Source organism: Trichoplusia ni, chromosome 23 (assembly GCF_003590095.1).
Source record: "Trichoplusia ni isolate ovarian cell line Hi5 chromosome 23, tn1, whole genome shotgun sequence".
In the NCBI taxonomy this organism is placed as follows: Eukaryota; Metazoa; Arthropoda; class Insecta; order Lepidoptera; family Noctuidae; genus Trichoplusia; species Trichoplusia ni.
Genome location: NC_039500.1, coordinates 57,536 through 81,793, shown reverse-complemented (window position 1 = coordinate 81,793; position 24,258 = coordinate 57,536). Strand labels below are relative to the sequence as shown.

The window sequence follows — 24,258 nt, the reverse complement described above, 5'->3', positions numbered from 1 at the left end:
ACATTTTCAAAACAAAGCATGAAGGGTTTTGTTCACAACATCATTAAACAACAAAATGTTCCGTTATTACTTTTTTGTTTATCCTAATTATACTTTGCAAAATCATCACTAAACATGCAAATTATTTAAATAATGACATCATGGAAACTGCTGCAAAATAAATAAATATCATCGGCATTCCAAACCTTTGACATCATTCGTTAATACTAAGTTATGTAAGGTTTGTGTTTGTTTAATACGAACTCACTATGATTACTAATTAGGACAGTTTACATTGATATAATATCTTAAGCAATTATAAAGCTAACGTCGAAAACACAAATCTTATTAATAGTGTGGTAAATATCGAACTATTTAACATCGCATACATATATCATACAATAGTAGTTGTACAAGTTTATGTCAAACCTACACGAAAACACGTTATGTAACAGTTTTCTACGTTGTTCTTCGCCTAGAAAACTATTTAGCATTGTATTGTCAGTCAGAACTCAGAGATTAGATCATTGTATTTGCAATGCTAAATGTTCGACTTCACTCGCACAAAAGGCATTAGAATTCCATAAAGTCTTCAAGTCACTGCTGTTGTCTTCCGTTTGAATAGATAAATATAATATGTTGTGTAATGTGCCATTCAACGGTATTGTAAAATACTCTAAAACTTAGAAAGCTGTATAGAGCTGGCACGCGTGCGGCGTGTTTACTGTTTTAGGTTTCCTGGTATACGCAGTTAAAGACATGCTGCTGTACTGCGCTCTGCAGCGGGATTTAGTTCTAAGGGACTTAATAAATATTAATGTTCCTTCCACTATGTAGATAGCTCGGTTTAGTTCATATTTTATTTTCAAAGTCCCGAGGATTCTGTAATATCTGTCTACACAATCTTAGACAGGCGCTCGGCAGTCTCAATTATTTATTCTTGACTTCAGCAGCTAAAATACGGCCTCATCTGCGTATCCCTTTCTTTGAACGTCATACATTATTCATGAGGTCGATGTGATTTTCTTGACAGGTTCGTTCTACATAAAACTTACAGGAAACAGAAACTTTTCGAGATGGTTTTAATGTTTTACACATAATTGAGGTTTTGCTGTGAGATAATCGTAATTGATATTCCGCGAGGCACGTTCATACAAGGTCTGATACTACACACGTCCTCTTAAATACTTTATTTAAGTTTATTTTCATAATCCAAGTCACTGAAACCTTTATGGTTATTTAATGGTTTGGACAATATAAAAATAGCATATGTCCATTCGTGGACAGGTTAAGCTTAAGGAAAACCTAGCAGATTTTATGTGATCCGACCGTAAAAAGGTAAGCTTATTGAAATATTACGTCGGTCGAGTTGTTCCTATGCATATAAAGAATACCTTATCCCCAAAGAGACGCTCTTTTATCACAAAAATAGGTGTTTTAGATTCAGAACGAGTAAAGAAGTCACATAAACTTGGTATTCCATATGAAGTACTATATTTTGTGTTTATGTTTGGATTATAAATTCACCTGAAAAACGATTCTTGTAGATTTTTAGATAGCAATTACGGGGTATTGAATGAATAGTTAATAAACCTTTTGGATGTACTATTAATGACTTCAAAATGTTAATTTTATGAAAAAGAAACAGCATAGAACGTCATACAAAACTTATTATAAAAATACAAAGAACATTTTGTTTTGCAAAAACCGCATAAATGTTCTCCTTCAAAAAGACCAAGTTTACAACTTTGATAAACAATCGAGAAACAAAAGGCACATCGAGTCTTATTAAATAGAACACGGCCATTAAGAAGTCGGAAAGTGGCAGCGATTGGTTCATCAATTATTCGCGAGCACAATCACCCCATTAGCTCAGTCAGCCCGGGGCTGCCACTTACTGTGCCGGAAATTGTCATAAACGACCTCAAGGGGGTTCTGTATAGCGTTACAACCCTGGATACATAAAGATATTGGCTCCTAAATGTGTGTGAAATATTTATGACGTGCCCTTGACACAAAGAACATTTTGCGCATTGTAGTAATATACAAAATATAGACTTATTGCATTGAAATATCTATCCCAATTTTACATTTAGTTCGTAATAATAACATTTAAAAGCAATAATCGAAAAGCACTTTTAGTAGTACCAATGAAAACAGTGGTTTGGAAAAAATAAATTAGCGCCCATAATTTAATATTAGCATCTATGTAAATAACAGGATTCGATTGTCGCATAACTTTATTTATCGAATGTTGTTTATTATTCAAATGATCTTCTAACTTAAATGATTTACTAAGCTAATTTATTGCCTGTCGTATCGTAATGATTAGTTGGATGCATATTGTCGTTTTCCATAACAACTATTCAGCTGTGGACAATAGCAAATGTTGGGGTTAAGTGTTAGAGTGGACACGCGTCGCGTGGGCGGCTAGGGAACAAAATAGCTATGCTCCATGGTCTCCCAGCAGTACTTGTGATATTAATGGTGTACACATCCGGCCCAGTTCGCCCGCATTCACCCTATACGCAATAACATTCTGACGATCTAACAAAACTGTTTTCTATAACTTTAAGTTTTGCCAGTAAGCTCAACCCTCTTTGTTATTACACCAGTTTAGCGTGCAGTCGTTGTTTCATCTTAAATTTAAATTAGTAACCTAACGTGGTAGTTGTTTTCACGGGCAGTATATTCGCATGATAACACAAGTAAGGTGTTACTGTGCACATAATGGATTACTGAATGTGCAACTAACTGAATATAAAATGTACGTAATATATAACAGTAGAGTTTAGTGACAGCAGGCGGCGGTCTGCGGCCACTAACCCTCATTTTACGAGCGTGCGAGCACAAAGGTACATTAGCGAAACAACAGGAACTCGCGGCTCGTGAGTACGCCTCTAAGCCGCCGGAGCCCTAGCCCGGCAGATTATGATTTATGACCAGTTAATGCAAATCTATAGTTCGAAAGCCGAGGTTCAGTTTCTATGTCGCCGTCGTGTACGGGCGTGCGCGTGCGCCGCACCGCGCCGCCCGCACTGCGGTGCCGTTTGACGGGTTAATACCACGTCCCGACGTCCGCATACCCGCCTATTCAATTCAATTTCCAGTATTAGTAAATTTGTTCACACATTTTATAGATCAACCTGATTTTATGCGCAATCACCATAACACGACCATCGACACAAATAAACACGCGTTAACCCGCGAACTTTTGATTAATAGTAGAAATTTCCTCAATTATCTACCTCTCAAGATAATTGCAGATAAATATATAGGAACATGACGTGCGGCTCTCTACTCCAGACAGATAAGCATTATACAAACAAACATTTGACAGATTATAAGCATTAATATGCTCGTACACTTGATGTTGAAAAATGTGCTATGAAGTATGAACATGTACTATAAACGAATTTTCTCCGCCGTCTAATCTTTGATCGGTGTGATTATAATAATTAAGTATCATCGATAAAAGGAGATTTTATATATATAGTGAATAGGAAATAACGACCATAATAAACTTTAATTCGATGATACAACTTATTCAATTAGAGACAGCTCAAGGCACATTTTTTACGAATTTGTCAATGTTTATGATTTATTATCATTTCTGTAAGTCGTTTCCTAGCGGGTATTATCGTAATAAATAACGTGTTTAACGTAATACACTTATCTCAAAGTTTTAATTAAATTACGTTTGCGTAATTATTTATTGAGCTCTAACCTTCGATCCTGATTATAGCTTCTGTTTGATCTTGTGTAGCAATGTTGTTTATTATGAGCCTTATTTTATGATTACAGATGACTTCACTTACTGTGATGGTGTCGTAGATGCCGTTCTGTTCGGAGCGCAGTGTGACGGAGGAGTCGAGCGGAGCGGGCGGCGGAGCGGTGAGCGGCGCGGGCAGGGAGCGCGAGGGCGTGGGCGACAGCGGGAGCGTGTCGCCATTGCGCATCCAAGTGCGGTGGATTTGCCAACTCGTGTCCGAGAATCGTGCTCTGTCCTGTTGAATAATATAAACAGTGATCATTAGTGTTATTTCTTTCAAGGATCTAAATTTGGTCAAACAATTATACAGGTTTAAAAAAAGCAGCCTGCAAAAGCCTGTCCTAAGGACTTCTCTCAAACAAAAAAACATTAAACACGATAACCTTAAGATTCTAGATTACTATACTAAGTAATTTTTCAGGAAAATCATCAATCTTTCACGGAAAGAAAGAAGTAAAAAAAAGAAAACTGGAACACTTTTAACACAATTGATTTCAATGAAGTTGTCCCAATTGACAACATGTCTGTTTTTTTAAATGCCGAAGGTTGAAAGAGGTTGGTGATAGTTGTCGCAAGTGAGTTATTGTTAAAGCAATAAGTGTTTTGACACGGCAGCGGCAACACGCGGATATTGTCAGCTACTTGGTGATGCCTTGTCCGTTAACAAAGGCCCTCGGATCCGGGTTGAGAGTGGCTCTCGCGACTGTTGCAATCGTATTCAAACTTTAGATGAGCTTCATTTTATCTGAGGCTGGCATCATTTTGAGTAGCTCTTCGTGACTGATTAACAAAATAAAAAAGAAAATCACTACCATGTCTTTTTTCGTTTCAAGACTGTTTTCATTTTATATTATCTCTAGATGAGTGCCAAAATCCTTCCACAACAAATCTCTCATGACGCACAAAATAATCTGATATAAGATTGATTTTATTGCAGTTTTATCTTGAACACTTGACATATATTAAATATCGAATGCTAAAATAAATGAAAATAATCTGCGCCTTGAATGTAAACCAAGATGTTAATTATCATTTCTGAACCAGTTATTGAGTCAGGGTTATGATTAAGTCGTAGGCAAAGGCCGGAACGTTATGTGATTGTTTTGATTATATTGTCAGATTGGTTCCGGACCTAGAATGGATGGTTAATTATTCTGCTCACGTCCGGGGTTTCTCAGCTGGACATCTTTGTAACACAAACCGCACTCGTACAGGATATTGGCTATAACTAATCTAAAAAGGCGCTCGACACGTCGCGTCTGGGTAACCTAATGACACGCTAGCGAGCCTCACAATTGAACTTCTAACTGTTCTAGATTAATTCGTACCGCCTGCAAACTTTGAGCCGAATACTAATCGTTACCTACAGAATCTGAACTTAATAATTAACCGCCAAACCAACACTTTAATTACATGGCAACAGAGCGATTGATTTATGTGAAAATGTTCGAGATGTTATCCATTTAATTGGGGTGAAATTGAATAATGATTGGTTGATAACTTTAGAGGCGACGCCTTTCGTTCCTCAAGCAAAAATACTCAGAATATTGATAAATTGCTTCTGGTTAGTATTTACAGACGAAAAATATTACATTCACAAAGATGAAGGCAACTTGAAAATTAATGTTTAAGGTGTTACAAAACAAAATTTGTAACGTAATAGATCATACGAAACGTGCATCAAGCGGTAATGTACATGAGTAAACTAGATATCGGTCAGCAGCTTGCGTTCGACAAGCGTGATATAAAAATAACCAAAAAACAGATTATGGCGGATGGCGCTGTTTTGTAAGAACCACAAACAATGTGTAATTTGTAAGGCGGCGTTATAAATTGCTCGTGTTTCAAAATCTGTGCTCTACATTGTGTGAAAATAGCACAGCGGATTAACTAGCAGGTAGATAAGATAATAAACATCCCACGTGAGGTGATGCTAGCCGGGTCTGTGTGCAGCCCGCGCCATGTTCACGGGCAGCGTGGGCGCATGCACTTAACATTTCGTTACTGCTTTCGACAACTATCAACTAGATAAGCTAACTAGAGAAATTAATAACGTTATCCACGCTTCCAGTTAACCTCTCACTCGAACCTTAATGCAATTAAGCTTATTTTAGGCACATGTAACACCAATAGTGTCCACTTAAGTCAGTGGATTAAATATATAATACCTCATTATAAATCACGATTTGCTTATCTTTCATTAATCAGCTTATCAAATGACCATAACTCTTATCGAAAACGGTTTATAAGTTTGTTTTTGTCCATTTATGAATAAGGAAATAGAAAACCGATGAGATATGATTGGCTATTAGCCAAATCAGACATGTTTAATTTGGTTACGAAAATTCCTTTAGTATATTATTAGTGTTAACAGTTAGGAACATCTGTTTATAGGAAAGCCGATTCATCCGAATGCATTTGCTCCAAGTATAGTAACTCACGACCACGTGTTGACTCGTGTTTTCTTCAGAGAAATCTCGAGTACGTGGGCATTAGAAATGGTTAAAAATTCTAAATGACTCGGTGCAGCCCACGCCCATTGTACATAAGAGGAAGGTTGCATTGATTGATAGTAATAAATGGGTAACACTGTTACTTTAATACTCGTTAGAATATGCGCGCACTGATTTTATTTTATACGAGATTTTATACCACACACCGAGATACACAGTGAACTGCATCGATTCTATAGCTTTAATTGTAAAGTAAGTATTTTCTTTATAACCATGGCTTATCTTCGCAGATAATATCTGTATATTACATATTCTATAATAGTTGTATATACATAGATATGTAAACTAATTACACGACCCACCCACAGTCAAACCACTAAACTTGTTTTGTGGGAACTTTGAAACAATTTTTTGTTTAAGAATTTAAAATAAACAATAACAATGTAATATACTACATAAACAAAAGAGCATCGGAGAGTCCGAAACATGACAGTTATTTCCCATGTATATTCTAGTCTCCATGGTGTCTGTCTAGCCACTAGCTATTAAAGATCACTTCAAACTACAGATCACAGATAACCAATTCGAATCCTTTACTTGAATCCGGACGCAATAAATTCTGATCTTGTATTATTATAATTGATAGCAATAATATTTATAGAGCTAGTATTTTCTATAAATAGACATAAATCTAAGGCAAGATGACCGCATTTCAGAAGGTAACTAATTCATCACCACCAACGTTAAAGCGTGTCCGATGTTGTTCTTAATTAAGAAACTGGAATTTAGTGTCACAAATAGATGTTATAGAATACAATTTGATACTATTTTATTAAACGGTCTGTAGGCAGTATGTAAGTTACTGTAGTTACAATTGATCGGCTGTTAACGGTGACTGAATCGCTCAAATGTATTGAACTGATAGTTAATTAGACACACCCTTTAAGCTGAAACGTCAGTTTTAGCCCAATGAGGCTAATATGGATTCTGTTACTTTTAGGTTAATATGAGAAAAGTAATGCAATCTGGAAGCAGGCATAATATAAGAAAGTGAGAGTTAAGCTAAAATTAAAAATAAGATAAGAGCTCGGAAAAATAAACGAAGAGGCCAATTTAACGGGACCAAAATAACCAAATAGGAAATATAAGTGTAATTTTCTAAGAATTCAGGTATTCAGAGCATGATGGTTACAATAACATTAAGAATCCTCGTAAATTCTACCATTTTGACAAGCAAAACATTTATGCAGTTCATCATTAAACTTCATACAGTCTTAGCTACTCATCAAACACAGATTATTTTATGTAAGGTAACATTACTTTATAAATACAACCTTCTTCTTCACATACACAAGCTGATTCTCTAAGTAATTAATATAACGCATTTTATGCATCGTAACCTCGTTGGTGACTGAAAATCATTAAAACTATTTAATTAAACTTGGTCTTCATGACTCTATAATGCAAATCCAAAGTACCAACCTAAGTGCTTATTCATCTAATCTCAGCGGTAATAAACACAGCAGAAACTTCTTGAAAACATCGTTGTAATAAACAAATAATAAACGACCACCATCTTTCAGTTAAAAGATAATAAACCAAGCGTTACATGACATTAGAATTTCAAATTAGATTATGTTATAATTTATCATAATATTATTATATTAAGCAAAAATAAATCTTTGAATCTAGACAACTTCCTTATTATTTTACTTATAATGCAATGTTTATTTTTTTTAAATAAAATTTGAAGTTATTTTACGATCGTGTTAGTCGTCCATGACAGCGTAGCGCCGTAAATAGTAGAGTTGCTAATTGAACAGGAAAACACTAAATGCGTTTAGTACAGAAACTCTTATAAGTGCGATAGAATCATATGAATGCAGCTTGATCACGTAACATATAGAAGGGCAAGGACACGGAACATTAGCAAGCGTTTGTGTCCGCTGATTGCCGCGCCATTGCAAACACAACCTCTTCACGTCCATTGCATGGTCTCTTTATCCCATGTACCATCTTTCTAAGTACTCCAGCCACTGTAGGTCAGACAAGACCTCATTAGAGCCTTACAGCTCGTTGCCAGTACGGTCAGAGACAAAATCCTTTAAAAAAAATCAGATTTAAAAACAAAAGAACTTACGCGGCTGCTGTTTCAATCATCTGTCATATGTGTTAGAGGACAAGGTGTCTTGGAAACAAAGTACTTTAAACACCAGAATTCGAGTCAAGACTTGCTGAACAAATTTATGTAAAAAGGATGAAGAAAAAAGTTTTGGTTGTTCGAATATCAACGTTCATTTATCAGTTTTCGTTGCCCACGGTACATTCGAGCACAATAGCTAGTAATCCAGTCTACGAAACATAACTATGTTCTAAGTGTACCATCTGACTTGTGTTTTATTAACGTTTGGCATTGACGTGCGGATTTAAACATCTGTATAAATATGTAGATTCCAGTGTAGTATGTATGTAGGCATAGTGCTGGTGAGATCATAAATGCCTATAATTTCCATAACAAAGATCTGAGATAAGACAGAACGGGAAACTTCATCTGTTTTTGGAATAATAATAAAGTCGTAGAGGTTAAAAATGTTTTTTTTTCATGCTTATTTGTGAACAAATCAGTTAATAAAAAGGTTAGTTTTAAGTTAGTGTGTTGTGATCGTAAACGTGACTAAGTAGTTAAATACAAATATTGACCGACACAGTGATTACGAATGATAAGAGTTGCATAAACTGTACTAAAACAAAAAGTCTCTATCTAAAAAATGTCATAACGTTTTTGGCTCTACTTTTCTGTGTCATAAAAACATATCGTGCTGCTGTAAACCATAGGAAGCGGACGCTAGAAGCCATACATTTTCGATTCGCAGAATTAAATTGCGAGTGGCCAGAGCAGTGGAGCGCTACGTCGGCGTCGCGGCCTCCGTCTGATAAGATAACCTTGCCTTTCAATTTACTTTGCTAAAACGAACTACTTGGAGTCCGAAACACGCTTACATAAGCCTTATCAATCTCATCAATGTTATTTAAATCCATATAATTGTTAATAACAAAAGAAGCACGATGTATGCTCTACTCAAAACTTTCGGACCGCTATCGTTATCAACAAAGAACGTGGCTATTATAATGAAGGTAGAATGTTTACGTAAGAATGTTTATAACGTCTGAAATCGAGTTTCGTGTGTATTTTTAATGTAAATAAGTGTTTGTGCTAAGATGCTGGCCATGAGCTATGATGTCTGCTGTAAGTACGTGCAAAGGCAAACACTGAGTGATATCTACAAGATGTAGAGTCACAATACGTGCTTTTCTATGTACCTCGTGCTCGAAGGGATCGTCTGCTCGGGGAGGAACCTGTTTCTGTTTCTCTGTACTGAACGACAGCCTCCTCTTGAACAACTTCATTTCAGCTAAGTGGCCGCCGCTGACGCCGATGTCTTGCAATTGTCACTTTTCGTATCAAACGCGTAACTTACTCATTGCGAGTAAGTTAGGCAACCACAAAATAAGGCTTTATATCACAAGTCACGCTAAGATAACTAACAACTTCTCTTTGGTTAACCAAAGGAGATAGTGATCACTGCAACACTTTAGCGAGTTAGACGCGATTTCAGTAAAAAACCGCGTAAACTGGCCGGATTCGCGCCATCAAGCCGCGCGTTGACGGATGGCGTGGTGAGCACGGGCGTCACTAGCGCATGGTGTGTGGCGGTGTGCGGCCTGGTCGCGAGCACGGCGCGCACTGTCCGCGCTGCAGCACGCCGCGCGCCGCCACGGGCCGGCCGCACGCCGGACGCCACCGCGACATCACCTTCGCACCCTACGACCATCTAACCCGCCCCTTAATGTCTGCCCATTTATCCCCATCAACACCCATCAAGGCCTTTCATAAATCAAAGATCGAATACCTCATGGTCGTTTTTACAAATAACTACTGAATCTTTCGCGTCGATACCAGTGAGCCAGTAACACTTAAAAAGATAATGTTTTATCGTTAACTGACCTATAAATTTATAAGATAAAATGGCGACGTAGTAATTTCGTTTTGATTGCTATGGAACTGAAATACGTATGAAATGATGGAACAGCATCCGCTGTGGCCATAAACAATTGACTAAAATAGGTCGTGTTGGTTTGTCTGTTTGACAGATGTCAATTACTTGCGACGCACAGATTGCTATGTACGGCGGACCACACGTCACTGGAAACATCTCATTACGAAAATCACTCTTACCCTGTTGAAATAAAAGCGCTGTCAATGTCAATTTACGACGGATGGGTATGGTGAAATTTTAGGTTTTATGCAATATATCTCTTTATTTTTATTTCAACATCATTTTATTAAACTTTTTTTCTCACATTTAAGTTTGTCGGTCGGAATAGAAATTCTAATTTATGTACACAAAATATAAAATTCTGTTTGTCTAGGATGTCGTAGGAGGATTCCAAGAACGTTGTGGGTCGTCTTGTAAGTGTGTGACTTTAGGTTTATAAAAATAATGGGTGTCCCACTGGCATGGTTCTTCCCTTCAAGGGGTGCTCAACGAAAACAAACTTATTTTCGAAACTTGCAATATTAAAATTAGAGTTACTGTAAACAGCGAAAAATCAAAGATAAGTATAACATTATTATAAAAAAAAACCAAGGCAAAAACACATTCAAATGATATAGTTCCTAAATTATAGATAGCAATACGTTTCCAGGCTATAATTTATCAAATTCTTCTCTAATTGACATTTAGCCATGCTGCAGATATTTCATTATAAACCGCAAATAATACTTAATTGATTTCAAGAGCGAGCCTGGAGGGAGTCAGCAATTTATTTCACTTGATTTAACAACAGCAATAACAGCTAAAGCGGTTTCAAATTGGGTACCTTGATGTGACATTAATGTTTAAAAAATCGGAAGCTTGGGACCGTTACGCACTTTAAAACAAGTGCTTATGGATAAACATTTTTAAAGACGTATAAATAATTGACATTGAAAAACTCTATTTATTCAGTTTAAATCCGTGTGTGAAATATTCGTGATAGGCTTTCGCGGCTTAATCGCTCTATCAAATGTTTTGTTGAAAGGGTTTCTGGAGTCATTACAAATTAGCGCAATACACATCCGAGCGCATAAAAACTAGTTCAACTAGTGAAATCCTATGTCATTTCATTAATGAACCGTGTTACCTTTAATAATTAAAACCTTAAACGTAATGTAAAGAAGTTAACGTATTTGAAGATCAAAAAATATGTTAATTCCCCAGTCCATTTTCTCAGATATATTTGACTAACTGAGGCACTATGTTAACTTCCTTATAACATTCTTAAATCTAGTTTAAAATTTAACTGGTCGTGTGACCTCGGCGTAAATCTAACAGAATGTAACTTTGATGGTTGTTAGTGTTTGCACGAAAATCAAACAGGGAAGGAATTTAGAGTCGGGAATGTAGCGTTTGTGAACACGTTAATGTTTGATCTGTCGTTAGAGCTTTCTAAATCCTTACTCCGAACTTAGCTGAGGTGTTTGGACAACAATTGTCATATTTCATTCATATTATTATGCACCGAAGTATTAGAGTTCTGAGTGAATGAAAAATATCGCTCATGACGGTGAAAAATAATGAAAAATTAAATCTTATTTAAGAAGTAGGTTATATCAAAAGAATACTAGAAAAACTTCTTTTTTACGCCCGTAATACATTTGTCCTTTGAGTGTGTATTCGACCGTCCTGATTCCAATATTTCTTTGTTACATTTGTAAGTATTGAAAGCAGTAACGTTTATTGTTAGAATGTTGACAAACAAAGTTCTTTTGTTATTATTAAAAGAAAATATTTTAAATAAGAAATAAAATGTATAAAGGTGCTCGCCATTGTTTCAAATGGACATTCAATACGTCAATTCGGAATATAAAATGAATCAGTAATAATAAATTTTAGGTTGAAAGAGATAATTATTTCTAACGATTGGTCAGAAATATTTGAATTTAACTCCCGCTAAGTCCTTTTTAAAAAATAAAATAAAAAAGTACGCCGCTCCCGCAGGCTTGAACATAAATTTGACACAGCCTTTTTTCTGTGTAGGGGTTGAAAAATGATGGATGGTGTGTGGGTGAAGAAAAAAATCCTACGTAAAATTTATAGGTACAGATATGAAAATTAAACAAAGAATATTTTCATAAAGCTCTGAAATATAATTTCGCAAACTTCTGCATGATACTTATTACAGACAATGTCCTTTTGTTGTTACACGTTGAAAGCGCTCGCAAAGTTTTGTATAGCAGAAAGACGCATTCACGATACCGAAAATTAGCCAAATGGCGTGAAAATGAAGTCGATGGCGGCGTGAGCCACGTTTTGACCCGTCGTCGGTCGTGCCACTTTCTTGTTCACGTCCCATAATCATAATGGGAAGTAATATCAGCAATTTCCAGCAAAAGAGGCCCTTATATCAACCATATCTCGCAGCTCATATTCATCGCGATACTCCGCAAGTTGAACACGCGAAAGTTAATGATCGAACTCTTTGAAGATGCCTCCCAAAATAATTATAGCGAATTCATTTTGTAGCGTGTTTTCAGCAATTATCGCTTAAACATACCATACAGGGCCCCTTTGAAGGTATTACGATATGATTTTTGTATTATGACTGTCATAAAAATTCAATAGGGCTGATAAGATTTTAGTGTTATGAGTATGGAATCTGTTTACGGATAAGGTGGTGCGGCAATCTTCTAACCGATTGCGGTCTTTCACAAACTATTTTGATCCGGTCTGAAAATCTTTAATAAAATATAGATAAGTAAAAATAGGTAATACTTACAGAGTTTTGTACTTGTGCGAGTATCTGTGCGGTATTGGCGGAGTCTGTGAGCTCGACGGCGCCGGCCACCTGAAGCAAACATTTCTCGTGCTACATTAAGTGGGTCAATTGTTCCCGAGGGAGGACACATACTCTGCGAATATCACGAAAGTCGGTTTTATTTGCTGCATTGTACTATCTTGGAATTTCAATTTCTTTGCAAGTCATTTGAGAATATATATTTCTTTGTTAATGATTACCTACAATGTTTTTTACATAAAGTACGTGCGAAATTAAAAAAGAAAACGTATAAACATTATGATTTAAGTAATTCTAAAAACATAATTAATTAGAAAAATAGTTTATGAGTATATCAAAAAAATAAACATAGAAGTTGTTTTCATTGATCACCAAATCAAATCCATGCATTAAAACAGCCGCAACATTGTTAAAGTCTTAAACGAGATGAAAACAAATCTACATTCCATCTAAACGAGTGTAAGCAATAGAAAGAGCGGCCTACGCCTAAGGCAGGGCGCATCGACCTTGTACCAGTGCCTACGTAACTACTAGCGAATCGGACTCACCTTGCCAAAACACTGCTATATTCACTGCAGAGCAATCAATTATAACTCAATGAAACTAATCACGGCTTTAATAGTCATCGACCACAATAGCCCTATGATCAAGACTTTATTTTAGGTTTGTATTATTCTATTTCCAATTCACTAAATAAAAGCTATTTTCGTACAATGAAGGTTCTTACCTAATTCTTATCCTGTCAAATCCAACCTAATTTACTTGATAAGGGTCAGCGAAACAGCTCCGCGATATGCCCGTAACATACGTTATATAGATAAAATATAGTTAAATATAACAAGATAAGACAATGCCTAGCTTTAACCGAACAATAGTAGCGCTGTGGATGTCTATTCACGCTGAAATTACTTTAAGGCAGTAAAACCGAGAGAAAGTTGTAAATAGTTCACAAATGGACGTAAAAGTCGGTTCACTTGATTTCGTGTAGAGCGAGGATCAGAGCCCCGGGGAGGTAATTTGTGGTTATTGTCTGGTATCGGTATCTCCGCATTTGTCACGGGACCCGGTACCGCACCGCATGCATGCCGAATGAATCGTGATCATATTGCGTACTTTACTCGATTCTTGATACGTTTGCACGTTTGTCACGATTCAAATCATATTTCTTACTCTAGAATTCACGGAACGATGGTGATCTTCTATCTTTATTACTAAAGGAATTACGAATGTGTGAACCTTTCGGATCGCTCCTTACCGCAGAACAAACTGAATGTATGCGTAAGCCTTTGAACCTCACGATATGTTCACACGTGGAAAACTACACGTTGTGAATATGTTTATAACAAATATGAGCTGACAGAGCAATATTTCATACGTGTAAGTTCGAACTACCAAAAACAAATAATGGGTTGAGACTAGAGAGTAGAAAGATACGTAATAGCAAACAAGCTGACAGTATTTGTGAATTCCTATTACATAACATTAACCTCACAACTCCGAAACACATACATAATAAGTTAACAGGCTGCATATTTAATGGCCCGATGCTTTACAACGTAGGAAGAGACTGAATAATAATATCTGTAATTGTTTTCCGTGAAAACGCATCGTTGATTTAAAACTCCTCAGGCTAATGGAATAATGAAGAGCGGTGGTGATGGTATGGTGAAAACTTCATGTAACACTTAATAATTTATAAGTACGCGGAGAAATTCTGAAATTACATGGGTGCCAACATGACGACACAATCTACGAAAACTTGACGGGCAGGATGCCGCCGACGCAATTATAAAACTCATCTTCGAAAGTGTTAACTTGTTCTTTACACATTGAATAAGTGCTTGATAGTGCCTGTAAATGCCGACACGACGACACGAACAAAAAACTTATTTACGTAATACTTACTCGTAATTAATTTGTCAACTCAACTAAGATAATAAAAGAACACCCATTGTACCATCCTATGCCGTTCCGTATTCATTTGTCACAACATATAATTTATCACAATTAAACTTTGTTCTAGTAGTTTTTAGAATTTAACTCTACTTCTACAACAGTAATTTTTTTTTATGCAAGTATAGAAGCATTTATCGCATACCATTATTTACAGTTATTTTACTTGCTCATCCATATTTACAATCGAAATATTAATGTTCCATTCAATAATATCGGTCTCAATAAGATGCAGCCTATAAAGTATCGTTGCGATACGGTTTTAAAATAAGCGAGAAACATACAATTTCTCCAAAAACAAAGTGTGAAACGTGGTAAACATAATCTCAGCTTTTAAAGTAAATGGACGCGGTAAATCTGTAAGTACGTGATATTCACGCTTCCGGACTTTAAAATAGCTGTTGACCCTTTCTCTAGGCACGATAAGGTTAATTTCCTCGAACCGACGGCAAGCCCATCGCCCATTACTTTCCATTAACCGAGGAAATTCATCACACATGCGGTAAATAACGTGGAAGGAGGACGCCGGTCTCAGAGAACTTATAACCAGGCATCGGTCACCTCACGTGAACATTTTTCACTCTCACAACTAATGAGATTCTTTTACTTCGGACGTCTATTCGTTACGTGGCATTGTTCTTTGTTGTTGAACGTGAAATTAACAAATCTATGTTGTACCATAACATAGGAAACTAAAGTACCCAACCATGAAAAGTGATTCGTTAGGAAAGTGGGTGTGAAATAAATGGAGTAGAAGGCCTGCAGCGTCTATCTCATTAGGACACTTTGTTATGATGACGTGTAATATAGGGCGCTAATAACTCACGCGGCTGTGTAGCGTCTTATAGATAATAATTTGAAAATAAACAATAAAAGGTAAATTGAAAAATATAGTACAATGCAGACGTGTGTTAACCACTTCACGTGCCGCATTGCTGTAAAAATAAACCTTTGCACGTTCCGTTGCGAGCGTCCCGGAGGAGGCCGACTGTGTTGCTTGATCAACTCCAGAGCCTCACTTACCTATGTTTATTGGGTCGATCAGGAAATGGCCAAGTTGTAATACAGTTTATTTTGATTCGAAACTCTCAGATGTTCTGCGGTTACGCATCAGAATTAGATCTCTATTGACGACTGATGAATCAAAGAGTACCATCAATAAGACTGCGTGGTTTATAAAAGGAAATGAACTGAATAGGGCCTTTGATGTGACTTTATGCGCCTATTAAGTGTATATCAATGATTTAACTAAGTTTACGGGGTATTTAACAAATAATTTTAAAGGCGCACACAAATCAACAATTTACGAGCCAAAATATTATACGAAATAAAGGATGTTTTAAGACAATAAAATAAAATAACATCAGTCACGCAATCCGTATTTATGGCAGGCTGTAATTTGGTTTGTTCACTGGTGGGCAGAGGCTGGGGTGTCCTATTACCGGCGTGTGTCAGTTGAGCCGCAATTTGTAAGCATGCTGTTATTAATTACGCGGCGCGGTGGTCCCGTCTCTGGCGACCGTGCTCAAGCTCCTCTGACAAACCAATTTCGAAACATGTTTATGGACTCTTGTGAATTTACCAGAAAATATCCTGCTTGCTTTAATATAGAACTTTTAATATACACGAAAATCTTTTTACGTAATCCTGAGACTAATAATATAATTCGTGTGTTTTGATCATGGTTCATACTTTTATAAAACTATCCCAATGGCTTCGTGTTTCTGTAACCACACTTCAAATTACGTCGAAGCTCACCTTATAAGGCAAGCAGCGACGTTAAGTGTAATTTAATGCACAATTTAAAGGGAAATGCATGAGATTAAATAAGTATTTAAGTTGTTTGCGTGCAATGACCGACGTGAACGACTCAATCCGCTGAGATGACATCGGCTGTCTCTACAAATTAAGGTGTAGCCGTAACGGAATACAGACGGAGTACTTTCGTACGTTCACTTGATACGACGCGATAAATTGTGAAGGGATCGACCAAAATATTTTGGAGAAATCAAAATAAGTTAAACTTGTTTTCCGTTCTACCTTGTGACAAAAACAAGACTATGAAAATTAACGTCTCACAGACATTATAAGCAAATAACGAGCTTCTGCAATTAAACATGTTGATATTTCCCCTGAGTCATTACGCCTACGATACTAATACTGAATTATGAAAGGCATGAATCGTTAGTCATGGGAATTGTAAATGTATCTTTACGAAATATGTTCGTAATTCTATTGTCATTTAGGTTGTTACACTATTTACTCCAATTTGTGCCGCTCTGCTGCTCTTGACTTTTTACGAATCTCATAAGAAGTGCGTGTTGTACACTTTATTTAATAGTGAATTAGAATGGTAGCGTTATTTTTCTATTATTTTCGTATTTGTTGGAGGTGTAATCATAATATTACAAACATTTCTCTACACTACGCGGAACTCGGAATACTTTAGTGTCGTTAAAAGCAACTGGATTGTTAATCCATGTGATCTAACCGCTAACGTACAAAAGAACTCAGTCTATTTAACGGGATCACTGAGAAAATCCGACCAATGAATTGTAACGAATAAAAAAAGGTGTTCGCAAAAAAATCGAAGTGAACGTTATGAATTTGATTCGAAAACGCGCCTTCGAAGTCGTTAGAATTGAATGGATACTAACAAGAAATCGATTATAATATTTTTTCTTTCAAAATCGAATCACGGTTTAAACCTAATTCAAGTGAGCAAAAAATGTGCACGTCATAAAAGCGATTAGCAAAGGAACTCTAATATCGTGAGATGTACGAGATCGGGGGCCTACTGCGAACTCTTGAAATAAATTCAGTTGTGGAAGCGTGACAGCGCTCTACAGGGCGTAGAGTTACGTCTCTCTTCCACTCTACAAAAACGGCTTCAAGAGGCGGTAGTAGGCCTCAGATATTTAAACGTGTGTATGTAGACTAGGCACTGGTCCTTCTCTGCCTGCGTGCTGCGGAACCCATTGAGTCAGACCGGCAGTGATTGACTGCTAGTTCCGGGTCATGCCGCTCTTATTGATGTTTTTATACCACTGTTATAATTACGACACGAGTCCAGAATATAACGACATAGAAAACTAAGATACAAATGATGAATATCGACATATTATTCAACATATATTTGACTTTCGTTTGCATATAATGCGAATATATATAATAAAATATATGTGTATTGAACTTTCTAAATAAATTATTGATTGATGTAGCGTATTATGATTATTGAAATGTAATAAATTGGCATTCTGTTTTTTGTTTGTATGTAACCGATCTCTGCCAAAAAATCACAATATTTCTTTCCCAACTGCTTTGGTATCTTAGGCCTGTTCCGATTTTCTAATAATTAGCATTAATTGGATTAGAAACCCGTAGTTATGTTAAGATAATGAGTTACAGTGAAAGCTATGCCTTAAACGTAATCTAATTAAACTACCTATTTGTATTACACAGTACATACGAAGCTTTCTCATTATCGTAATGTACTTTAACGACTGTAAACCTCGTTTGTTAGAACTTCAGGAATAAAAAGAAATAGGAACAGGAAAATTGTTCTATATAATGACTTGCGAGAATCATAAAAAAGTGGTTCAATGGTCATTCCGAAAATTTCAGTAAAATGTCAAGTCGTTCTCGTTCTAACAAGATGAATTTTTTTTGATATAATTTCGTGGCGGATATTGTTACATTTTACTGTTTTGTTTTATATTTTGGTTGAGGTGCCCAAGAGGTTTATAAACTGGATTCACATGCAAATCAAGAACTAGAGACCATATCATCTTTGATAATTATTCAATAGATTTATTTCGTAATTCGTATTCAATTCGCTCATACTAGTTGAACTAAGTAAAAATAATTCAATTCGAAATTATTTATTAATATCTTGCATATTTCGTGATTCTTTGCTCAAAAACCAAAAATATTACCGATGCAGAAAGTTCATCTCAGCAAATATGTCAACAATGTTGCTATTTAGTGTGGTTGACCGTCCATAAACACGGTACCGCAATCATGCAAACAGACTAACACAATCAAGGAATACCACAGACAGCCGTAAAGTATAGCGGCGGATATAAATAAGCACGCCTGTCTCACCGATCTTACCAACTTATCTCGAAAATATGTCTCGTATCTCTTTCTCCGGACTTTCATCTTTACCAAAGCTTATGACTCAAATATGCAAGACTTTTTTCTTCGAAAATGCACCTCTATATTAAATTCTCATCTCGCATCGCACGAGCGAGCCTCGCGAAATTCTGCAAACAACCGAGACGACCTTGCATTGTTTGTTCCAGACTCTTTTGGCATGAATGATTACATGTACTCGATAAAACATTGGCCATATATTACACGAGTAACTGGCAAGACTCTCGAATTGTTAAGATGCGACCTGACTACGGCCCGGTACAGTTTTTACTGCAAATGTTTGTTGCACTGCGGTTGAGTTAACGGAGTTAAACAAAGCCACTTTGCATAAACTATACAAACAAAGCAGATTAGTTTAAGAGTACAGAGAACTTTCTAGAGATAAGTGTAATGGAAATGACCGACATTACGAAGTATCACGAGATATAATATTTACATCTTAATATCTATTTAATTGTTACCTACGAAACGGCAAATAATCAGTGATTATGAATGCAGCAGTGAGTTGTTGTTTTCAGTGATGACCTGGCATCATACGTCATGTTTTACTTAGTGTTGACGTTAGCCTCTAGAAATAGAAACAAAAGACTACAGCTACACAGTTCAAAAACCCAAGGAATCTAGGTCATTGTGGAACTTGTAGACGCCGAATTGACTCGTACATCAGTGACGTTTTGTTCATCTTTGCCATTTATTTATCCTTCATATATAATTTTCTCTAGATATTGTTGCACTTTACATCACAAGCTTTTAACTTAACAAAGCATTAATTTAAACTTAAAACATTTAAACATGTTTATGACTCCTAAAAGCCTCTAGTATAATGATGATGATGAACAATAGTAAGTTTTGTAATCAGCCTTCTGCTGCAAAAGTCGCATAGACAGCCTCTTATAGACTGCAATACACCAACTGTTATCGCAATCACAATATCCAAGAAAATTAAATAATAATTTCTGCTTTATAAACGTCACTTAGCTATCCAGAAGTTTGTCTGTCTTTCTGTGAATGTCCTTTTTTCAAGAACTCGTGGAGGTATCAAGCTAAAACTAAATCTAAAACATGTCTACTGTCACTTAAAACTGTGAAAAATCACAACACCGTTTTAAGTCTACGCAATCAAAAAATACAGCTGTTTATGCCGCAACTTTCAGTCGCTAGGGAATTAAAACCTACATGGTAAAAGGAGAATCTTGAAATTCGGAATGAAACAAAACGAAAACCGTAAATTTTGAGTTACCTCATTTAATAAAGATACTTCTGAATATTTTTTGTATGGAACCTTCGGTGCTTGATTCTGATTCGCACTATAGGGATTCTTTTTTCAATTTAAGTAACATTTTGTAAGACGCTGCCTCTTTGTACGCACGTTGTAATATATTATGTTGGTTACATTAAACGTTGCCTTACGTCACTCAGACCCGACGTCGTATTAATCATCCCAGTTAGAAGGCAATGTACCCGGAAACTGGGTGACATTTAAAATATCGATCGACCTTTCGGAAGACGTATTAGATCCACACCCCAATACAAGTGGCGTTGATGGTGACCTAATAACTGCAGCGGAATCACGCTGAAACGAACTAGCGTTTGATCTAACCCGAGAACGACCCGAACTAATTCCAATATTAAGGATACTCGAGATCCAAAAACGACATAATATAGACGATCTATACCAGATTTACTCAAACGAATTACAAGTAGGACGCAATATCAAGGGTTATGTACTGTCAGGCTTAAGAAAAACTGATTGGAAATCAACCGTTGCCTAGCTTCGATTTTATTTTTTATTAGAGGCAACAATCACTCTAACATTATCCACGACAATTTCAAATATATTCAACATTGTATTTCAAAGCCATAAGCAGGTTCATACCATACAATCTGGAAACACACCTACAAACAAACAGCAGTGTCTTAGTTTCATTTTCACTTTTTGAGAATAGAACATTAACAAAAACCGATCGCAATTCCATTTTACAAATTGAAACAGTCAAGAAGTGTTAGCACCTCCTTGGTTAGATATTACACTAATCTTTCTCAGAATAGAAAAGTTATACAGGTATTAACCCAAGTGCGTGGGCCTTTCTCAAAGGCTTAAAGCTGTCAATGGTATGTTCAGATTGCAATAGCACAATAGGAATTAACGATTCACTGCCGGTCCGTGCTATATTACTGTCATGACAAGCGTTTTCGTAACTGTAAAAGATGCAAGACTTTTGCAAGACGTCGAAGGTTTCGAATAGTCTTAGATTGATTACAGACTTAATGTATGTTAATTTTAATAATATATATATGCGACTGTAAATACACATATATATTGTTTACATATTATTGTCTAAGTGCGAATCGCAGACGAGATGAAAATTTATCGATTTGAAAAAGTGTGATTTGTTAAATAAATTTTGATGTCGTGAAAACATTCATGTAGGTATCACGTTTGGAACACTATTTATATTTTTACAGTAATGGTCACTCGCCTCTTCCACTCTGTCCAGTCTATGGCCGCGTTTGACCACTTAATACTAAGACACAAGTATATTTGCACATTTTTTGAAAGAAGATTATTATCTTAGAAGCATTACTGCGTTTGCGATAATATATACAGCGATTCGATACGAAACTTAAAAAATGCATTTCCATGGACCGGAGTGAGTTTCCAGTCTTACTAACAATACAATTAAATGTTAAACAAGTAACCAATGTTATATTCAAAGGTTTGCGTTAGGTTTAGGCTATCGATCGGGCAGGCGTCGGAGAAAAGTCACTGGACGCCGGGTCGGAACGCGCGCTGATTTTCCCGGGCCTTGTTACGTAAAACCGCCGTAACGACATTCCTTAGCGGTGTCAATCTACATTCTAGGCAAATAGGAAAAGGTGTTACATGAAACACTAGGTTGGCCTGTGAAGTTGGCCATTGCTACTAGAGAGCACACGCGGCACCTGGAGGATATACTTGACGTATCAATGTCGGATTTCAGGAATGTAGTTTTCATTACTTCAAATTGTATGTCTAGCTTGACAAAAGACATTCTACAAGGTATGTCTAGTTGGTAGCTAATCCTTTATTTTTTAATTTTAAAGTAGGTACTTAAATACCTCATAATTTCCCAGGTAATCACCAAATAAATTTGCATTCTGTTTACAATCCGAATTAAGGAGGTCAAAACAAGTCGTGAAATTACCAATTGATGAAATGAATAAATCAAATGAAATTGAAGTTCTCGCCCGGTGGGGACAGGACGATTAATTTAAAAATTAAATTCATAAATTAAATGATAAAAAGCCCACACTAGGGACTAGAATTGTAATTTTTACAGAACAACTTTCTGGACAAGTTATCTGTTTCTAAATAAATAGTATATGATCACAAGCGTTTCGATTAGTAGATACATGTACAGATTTATCTATGTGCTCGATCTTTTAGTAAACCATTAATTAATTATTTTGAAATTATTAGCTAAGCCCCATGATTAGTGCAGCGGTAAATTAAGTTATAATGTGCGTTTAGTCCCGGTATTGCACCGCACAGCCACTGCCCGAGGCATGGCTGTGCACATTCCCGGCCTGCGCAATGTTTATCATAATTTCCACTTTGTGTATTACTGTACCATTAAGTAGATACTATTATTTAAGCCTAAATCATGTTTCCCTAAACTTTGCTTACGAGCAAACACTGTTTCTCCAATATTCTCTTAGAGAAGTCAAAATGACGATGTTCAAAATGCTCTACCTAGAAATTTTAGCACAAATTTTAGTTTTGCTTTCAATTTTTTATTTGTAGAACCTCTTTTATCCAACTCTGTTTAAAAGTTTTAAGTTATAATTATGGTAAGCGTTCCGAGTCTCGAAGTCAACAGCGCTCAAGCCATCGTTGAACTTAGCAAATACTTGCATGAACCTGTTTTAGTGTTTATTGAAGATAAAAATTTAACTTCCACATTACTAATTTGGTAAAAATTATTACATATTCAAAAGAAAACTAAAAAAAATATCGTTGCATAAAACAATTTGAGTTATACGAGAACAGTGCTCAAATATCGTTTAAGTAAAGCAGGCTTTAGGATTGCACAAATGGCATTTCTGCATTATACCATTGTGCTTAGAGTTTAGCAAATAAAGTGGGTTTGTGTTAGTGCATTGATCTTGTGAGGCGAAGTGCGCAGGCGACGCGGGCGACATGGCTGAGAGCCGGTAACGTACGCCCGTGCCCGCCGAGCCAACCTATCATTGTATGCAATCTTTGACCCGCAGACCGCGGCATAACGACGCACAATACTGCAGCCGCTATTAACATGCTGTTATGTTAATGTAATTCATCATCATCGTTCCTTCAAACTTGTTATCAGACATTAGAAGATAGCCTGTCAAAGATAAAGCTTCATCAATTAACTTACCCGCAAGTCTGAACTACCCGACGATGTGGACGTACTACTACTGTCCAACCTCCCGTTGTAATACATCTTCAATAAGCGACCACAAACACTAAACTTTAATCACAAACAACTTCACAAAGAGACTGATTCAAAGTACATTTCAGTTCGTAAATTTTTACGAAGCTATTTTCTGTGTTTACACAATAAGTCACAATTAGCGAGTTGCGATACACAAACACATTGTTCCAAGTGACCGATTAAATCGCCGTCTTCATCTTAATAAACACTTGACACCATTCGAACCGGCTCTCGGCACGAAGTAGAGCACTCCGCGTCTACTTCACGATCATACACTTCTTGGAAATTAGAATACAATATTTAATCAATTACGGTTATATAAGATGGCATATATTTACAATAACAGCGTTAATCAGTCGGTAACGAGCAGAGCTTGCACACAACACCTGTGTGTTGGGCAATGGCTACGTGACTCAAGGAGTCAGTTTATCGATAAAACTGAAACACAACACTGTTATCGCATATGATTGTCATTCACGGTAATATTCAGAAATATTTTCGTGTGATAAGAAAAATCGTTTTCACCTTGAACGATTGATTTGAGCGATTGTTTATTAATGCTATTACGATGATATGCTTTTGGTTTCCGGAATATAAGTCTAAGGATTGGAAAGAATCTGAGATTTTTGGGCAAGGCATGACGTCTATGGAAGAT

At 36.4% G+C, this 24,258-nt stretch overlaps 1 protein-coding gene across 10 annotated transcripts in view; it reads right to left on the bottom strand.

The window, feature by feature from the left end:
- The window catches only part of LOC113504877 (tensin-1), a 76,651-nt gene that overhangs the window by 28,233 nt on the left and 24,160 nt on the right, over positions 1–24,258 (bottom strand). For 7 of the 10 annotated variants that reach the window (XM_026887371.1, XM_026887372.1, XM_026887370.1 and 4 more), the window contains exons 4-5: positions 13,024–13,092; positions 3,798–3,986 (exon numbers count right to left, since the gene is read on the bottom strand). In XM_026887371.1, coding sequence (XP_026743172.1) covers positions 3,798–3,986; positions 13,024–13,092 — 258 coding nt within the window. Of the gene's footprint in view, positions 1–3,797; positions 3,987–9,525; positions 9,956–13,023; positions 13,093–23,546; positions 23,882–24,258 lie in introns of those variants that run through there. The other 3 variants (XM_026887376.1, XM_026887377.1, XM_026887378.1) reach the window with 3 other exon arrangements.